General features: G+C 41.7%; 1 protein-coding gene across 1 annotated transcript in view; it reads left to right on the top strand.

Annotated features, from left to right (window-relative positions):
- The first annotated feature begins 1775 nt into the window (after positions 1–1775).
- Positions 1776–7432, top strand: part of LOC143292621 (chitin synthase chs-2-like) — a 50050-nt gene continuing 44393 nt past the window's right edge. The window contains exon 1 of the mRNA XM_076603088.1: positions 1776–1944. Coding sequence (XP_076459203.1) covers positions 1846–1944 — 99 coding nt within the window. The 5' untranslated portion in view covers positions 1776–1845. The remainder of the gene's footprint in view (positions 1945–7432) is intronic.

The raw sequence follows: 7432 nt of genomic DNA, 5'->3' as shown, positions 1-7432 counted from the left end.
ACACACACACACACCCATGACTAAAAAAAAAAGGATGGCTTCTTTGTAGAGCAAGCCACCCAAATGCACGCAGACCAACACAAGTTTGGGGTTAAACCCCTCGAGGTGAAGATTCTACTAGCAATTCTTCGTGCAGGTACACAGAAGTGAATCAGATTTAAACAATTCTGTTGTGCATTTACACATGGTGAATCAGATTTTTAGAAACGTTGAAAAACACTACGAACGTGCATCTGCACACATGATGATGTCATAGAACAGGACATCGGTACAGAAATACAGAAATATTCCCTTTTAAAACCCTGCGTTTGCGACTTCATAAAATATTATGACATTATTCGTGACGCCCTTGAGAGGGGTGGGGGTGGCGGTGGGGGGAACTAATGGGGATGTTTTCCCTTTGAAATAATAATTTTTGTGTTCGTATGGACAGTTTTTGTCATGGGGGACAGAACGATTTGTCAGTGGAATCATGGTATCAAAAAAAAAAAAAAAAAGCAAAAGAAGAACGAGAGGAAGAACAAAAAAAAAAAAAAGAAGAGCGATAACAAGAACAAGAAGACAGAAAAGATAGAAATAACAGAAAAGAAAACAACAACAAACACTTAAAATCGGCACCAAACTGTAAAAGAAGGGTTATCTAATTGAATTGTAGCCTTGTTTGCCCTTGTCAATTCCACACACAGTAGCCGACTCCTAGTCAAGATAAATAACAAGGAATCGTACTTAACTAAAAGAGAGATAAAAAAAACTTAGGAAAGAAGAAGAAGATGAGAGGAGGTACTACCCCTCCCCCATAGTGACATATCAAAACGAAGCTCGGCACACTAAGATGGACTGCAAGGAATTGCAACTGAAAGAAAAACATTACTTATGAAAGAAAAAAAGAAGGACAGGGGTCGCCCACCCCTACCCACATTGACATATCAAAACGAACTTTGGCACACAAACTGGGTGTTGCCCATCTCATCGCAAATAGACAGTGACTGAGAGGACGAGAGAGAGAGAGAGAGAAGCGTAGGTTGTGTTGGTCGCTGCATCCCATCCTTCTGTACACACAACGTGCTCCCAGCAAAAAAAGAAAAAGAAAAAGAAAAAAAAAGAACGTACACACACACACACACACACACACAGAGAGAGAGAGAGAGAGAGAGAGAGAGAGAGAATTTAAAGGGGGAAAGAAAACACAGCACCCAAATGGTAGAAACATAGTGACTAGGTGTTTTTTTTATTTTTGGCCTCTCATTCGGGTAAGGTTGACGTCACATGGTAAACTTAAACCGGGAAAGCGGCTCGCCGATTGGCTGGTTGTGACGAATGCACGAGACGCCTCACTGTACCTTCCTCCCTCACTGTATAATTCTGACAAAAACTCCACGGTTTTTTTTTCTTGTTTATTCTAATCTTTCTCATTAGACGATACATTTTATACACCAGTAATTTAGTGAGAACAGCGAGGTGAGGTTCGCTTGGCTGCTACTGTGTGTTGAAATGGACGATCAGTTACACTGAGCAAAAGGACTGATGTGTGTACCGAAAGATCAAAACTGAAAAAGACTATTTAACCACCGCGATAATTGACATTATTTTTAATACATTTTATTGTACCGAGGAAACCCAAACGTTAGGATATTTCGAACCCAATAAGATAAGATTAAAGACTGATTGATACGTTTATGTTAAAAACTGTCTACGGAGATCAAATTTGCTGGCTGTCTTTGTGCTGTCATAAGATCCAGTTGGAGAAGTTGGAACTTTACGATATCAAACGAGACAACTGTCTTTGTGCCAGACCCGCATCTGTGTAGATGTTAGTGTTCAGGTCCGACCAGCAGGAAGACTAGAATGGATGGCTTCAGTGCAGAGGACTCTGGCTCCAGGTATTCGGAAGAAGAGTACTGTGAAGATGAAAGGTACTGGGAAGACGATTCATATTATGTCCAGGTGAGTCAGTGTGCATTAATGAATGGAAACGTTTAGGAATGTCTGAACACACACACACACACACACACACACACACACACACACACACACACACACACACACACACCACTCATGCTTACACACACACATGCACACACGCACATTGACATGCAGACACGCGCGTGCAATGCAGGCCTTAATCAAAATAAAGTAAACGCACGTGCTGTATTATCTTGAACATATCCGTTGGCATAAGTTTAGTATATCCGAGTGAAGCTGTTGACGACACAATTGAAACATGTCCACGTGAAGCATCCCTTATGATTTTTTTTTTTTTTTTAGAGAGGGGAGTGGGGGTGGGGAGGGGGTGCCCCCAGTCGTTAGCCCGCGACGCTATTTCTCCAGGACGGCTGGTATCCCTTTATATGATTTCAGCGTATCCAGGTAGAGCCTTTCACGCTGCTTCCAAGGCGTGAGTCACGCGGGTCCCGTTGTGCACAACATCCCCCCTCACCCCGAAATGCCATACCCGGGGTGGCTGTCGGCCTCTGAGCATTCTTCATCCAACCTCCTGCTCATCCTCCTGTCTATCTCTGTCTCTGTATCTTGCTGTGTTTGTCTGTTGGTCTGTCTATCTGTCTGTCTGTTTGCTGTTTACATAAATAAGACATTTCAGTTGAGGGGCTACTCTGACGGACAATGTACTTTAGTTAAAACCCTTTGCGTACAATGTCAGTGAACGCTGCTTTCTTACGTTAGGTGTTCGTCCCCGCCCAACTTTCCCTTTGAAATGGGCAGATGGCCCAGTTCATTGAATTATTTGTCTTGTCATGTCTTGTCTTGTCTTGTGCTGTCCTGTCTGAACTTATTTTGTCTTGTTTTGTCATGGTGCTTCTTGTCTATCTGTCTGTTCATGTCTGTCTCCCTGTTTGTCTGTCTGACTGTCTGCCTCCTCTCTCTTCTTGTCTGTCTGTCTTTCTTGGTATCTTTGCATATGCCTGTCTGTCTGTCTGTCTGTCTGTTTGTCTGTCTGTCCTCCCCTTAGTTTATAACAAGGATGGGCACATTCTTTATAACATCACAGACAGTAAAAAAACAACAACAACAACAACAATATGAAATGTAACTGCTGAAAAATATTACAACTAAACGCATACGATACTAACACTTCCTGTTTCTGATGAAAACTATTTCGGGGAAAGCTCTAAAAGAACAAGGATCAATGCACGTCACTGTCTTCGTTTCTTAATGAATGAACAAAAAGAGCTGTGACAGAAAGGAAACATCTGTAGGCCTAACAGAAAAGACATGGCCGGATTTATTTTCAAACCAAAAAAAACAAAACAAAAAAACCGGGTGTTTTACAAAAACGAAACAAAAAAAATGCTCTGGCAATTATTTGTGTTAAAAAATTAAGCTTCCATTGGTTTAGTTCTGCTTTCTATTTCCTTTCCTTCTCTTTCTTTCTTTTTCTGTTCGACACGGCTTCTCACATTGAAGGGAAAAGCTGAAAACAAATGAATGTCAGACTCCATTCTTTTCTCTGGATCAGGTGTAACTGCCATAGCCAAGTGACGATGTTGTGTGTCAGTTCTGTTTGAGGTCCACATCATGGTAACTCTCTCTCTCTCTCTTTCTCACACACACACATGCATACACACATGCGCACACACACACACTCACACTCACACACACACACACACACACACACACACACACACACACACCGACGCAAGTGGTATGGAATCCACTAGTTAGACAGACATAATAAACTTCTTTTTTTATTCTTTATAACTAAGGCAGCCTTTTCCACCCAAACCTTTATTCCAATGGACATTTTTATCAACGTGTGAACACGTACGTGACTAAACCACCTGGTACGAAATGGACAGTAAATTAATGACAAGAAAAATAGTTTAAAAACACACAAGCAAACGCCCTTTGGGAGCCTATTATTCTCTTTTCTCTGTTTTTTTGTGTTTTTTGTTGTTGTTGTTTTTTGTTTTTTTATAAGAGAAATAGGTGTTCAGCGTGTTCGTTATTTCCGGTTGTTTCGAGTTGTTGAGTTAACCCTTTGTTTTTTTTAGTATTATAAGGAAGAAAAAAAGAAAAGAAAAGAAATAACAGTGTCAAAAAAGCAAAAGGAAAAATAAACACACACAAAGAGATACACATGAACAACTTTTTTGGTTGTATTGACGAAACGAAAGAAAAAAAATGCCGATGTAGCAGCCTACTCTTACCCCTCCCCCCCCCCACCCCCACCCCCAATGGTTGTTTTTACCCCGGGGTTAAATCTGGCTAGCGCACAATACCAACCTCGGTATCTATGTATACTAGCCTGGAATGACCTGTGCGTTTTAACTTCGACTAGTTAGATCCCGAGCAGTTCCCCGGGGAAAATTGAAACGTCCCCCTGACGGAGCTACGGAAGGCGGGGAGGGGCGATTTGGGACCTTTCGCCGGCTCAGTACAAGTTTTCTTTTTTAAATTTTTTTCTTTTTTTTTTTACGATGTTCGTCGCTCAGTATCGAACTGCAGGGCAACAAGCAGTAACGATTATAGTTATATTTTCCAAAGTCTCCATTTGCAATCGCGATTAATTTGCAGGAGAATATGATAAATTTTCAAATGCCATTTTAGCACGACCGATTTCACGAAAACTGAATAAGTGATCAAATGGCTGCCACATCGATGGATCATTTCAAAAACTGTATGCGTCAATGACCGTCACGAAAGCTAAATCGTAACCCCTTTTTTGTATTCATTTAATCATTTTCTTTCTTTCTTTTTTTCTTTGTTTCACTGGCTGTAGGTTTTTCCCTTTCTTCCATCTGTCAGTCTGTGTTTCCGTGTCTGTCACTTTGTCTACATCTCGGTCTGTCTGTGTCTTTGTGTGTCTGTGTCTGTGTCTGTCAGTCTATCTGTATATGTCTTTGCCTGTCCTTCTGTCTCTTTGTCTTCTCCCACCCCCTCGTCTTTCAAACACACACACACACACACACACACACACACACACACACACACACACACACATACATACATACACACACCACACACACGCACACACATACGCACACACACACACACACATACGCACACGTGCGCACATACACACAAACGCGCACGCACGCACGCACGCACGCACATACACTCACACAGACACAGACAGACACAGACACAGAAAGAGAGAGAGAAAGAGAGAGAGAGAAACGAGAGTGGGAGGAAGACAAATTGACCAGTAACGACAAGTCTATGACGAATCAGGCTGGGGGCGATCCCCACACTACTTGAACCACCATCAGGAAGGGTGACCAACAACCAGGGGCAAGTCTCAGGCAGGGTCTGCATAGTCCACTACCACTGCTGTTACACCCCCTACCCCCTTTTTTCTGACGCCCACAAGTCCACCCTTACGAGCCAGGGTTGGCAGGCATGGCTCACGTTTGAGGACTTCATACAGAGAGAGAGGGGGGGGGGGAGGAGAGGGAGACAGAGAGAGAAAGCAAGGGGGGAGTGGTGCAAGCAAGAGGGGGCGTCTAGAAACAAACGAGTGGACAGAAACAAACTGCAAACGGGTGGCCAGCCACTCACTTTCGCTTAACTCTCACTGGTCACACAACAACTGCAGGGGGTGACTATTTTCGCAGCCTCTGAGGTCCAGCTGTTGATGATATCTTGTTGTAAGTTTACTGGGAAGAAAAACAACAAAAGCCCATTCACTAGTGTGTCATGTGAAAGTTTTCCACCCCGCGTTTTCGCAGACTTCTGCTAATTCTTAAAACAAAGTTTTTCAACTCGCAATTATCATTGACGAAGTGACAGGGTATCTTGGATTTTTTTTTTTAAAGAAGTAGAAGAAAAAAAGAAAAGAAAGATGCTGATGTCATAGTCGAAGAATTTCTGGTCCAACCATGGTTTCTTGAGAGGATCCCTGACATAACGCAGGCTCGGATCACTGACATTTACTGACAAGATTTAAAGAAAAACAAATATCAAAAAACAGGTGAGTCAGGTTGGTTCAGCTGTTATTAAGATTACGACATAGAAAATATCGTCAGAGAGAAATGTTTGTTATTGGACGTTTCTCCTTACATTCATCATGCTATCATCAGTTTTTTTTGTTTTGTTTTTTAGGGGGGGGGGGGGTGGAGGGGGGGTCATCGATATATATTTTTTTTTGTTTTGTGTGTTTGTTTCGGGAGTTAGTTTTGTTTAGTGTGTTGATCTGTTTGCTGGCTGGCTGGATGGCTGGATGAATGGTTGGATGGTTGGTTGGATGGTTGGTTGATGGGATGGTTGGATGGTTGGTTGGATGGTTGGTTTGTTGGGTGGCTCTCAGCCGTTTGCTTTGCTGGTAAGCTGGCTAACTGTTTGTGGTTGACTTGTTTTGTTTACGGAGATTTCTCTCTGCCTGTTTTACCTTCCCTTGAGGCCTCCGACATTCTGATGTTTTGTAATCAACAATGACTGCGTCATCCAACACGAGCTTTGCTTTTCTTTCGTTCTTTTTTTCCATTTCTTTCAGATTTTTGTAACTTTTATTGTTAGTTATCTAAGTGTATTTATTTTCCTTTACAGATACAGACGTTTGAATCAAATATTCTCACTGGTAATAAGATAAGATGTTGACAACTAAACACTAGCACCATTCTGTTAAAATCTTCTTCTTCTTCTTCTTCTTCTTTTATTAAGTTATTGCCCAGAATGCTAAACCTGTGTATGGACGACTCACTGAAAGACCAAATTGTGTAATCCAGACATAATACGTAACTCGGGCTAGCTCTTGTCAAAGTGTGATGGATAAGTTTGAAATTTCTTGTTTTGAAAATGAAAAGAAACGCAAACATAGGCAGCAGAGACAGACTCACGAGACTAAATAACGAGCTAAAACTATTGTCAGTCTCAGCTTGGCTTATTGTTATTATACATTGTAATGAAACGGGCGTATTCGTAAGGCAATAACAGGTCGAGAAATAAACAACAACATCTATTTCTCCATTCAAGACTTAATTGCACAGTGGTGAACAAATAGGCAAATATGCACCATGTATCCTCTAAGATTTTCGTCCATTTTGATAGATTAATAAACATTCACGCAACCAGAAGAGAACTGGGGGCTCTGCTCTGCTTCGCTCTCTCCTCGGGAGAGGGGGGAGGGTGGAGGTGGACAGAGAGACCACTCTAAGTCGCAAGGAGACATCAGCTGCGACAAAAAAAAAGGTACAATTCAGCGTCACGCGGTTTTCCTACAAGCGGAAAATGTCACACACAGTTTGCGCGCGTAAGATTCCTTGAATAAACAGAGGAGCAAAACGAAAATGATCTGAACGTAATGCAAAAATGTTGTATTCGTTTTACACGTGAGGTTAGAAATGCGTATGTAATTGTTTTGCACGTGAGGTTAAAAGTGTATATGTATGTATGTATGTATGTATGAACGTATGTAGGTAAGTATGTAAATTATCTCCTCAAACTAATGCTATGTATGTATGTATGTATGCACGCA

This window comes from Babylonia areolata, chromosome 1 (assembly GCF_041734735.1).
Source record: "Babylonia areolata isolate BAREFJ2019XMU chromosome 1, ASM4173473v1, whole genome shotgun sequence".
Taxonomy (NCBI): domain Eukaryota; kingdom Metazoa; phylum Mollusca; class Gastropoda; order Neogastropoda; family Buccinidae; genus Babylonia; species Babylonia areolata.
This window is presented reverse-complemented; position numbering and strand designations above follow the sequence as displayed.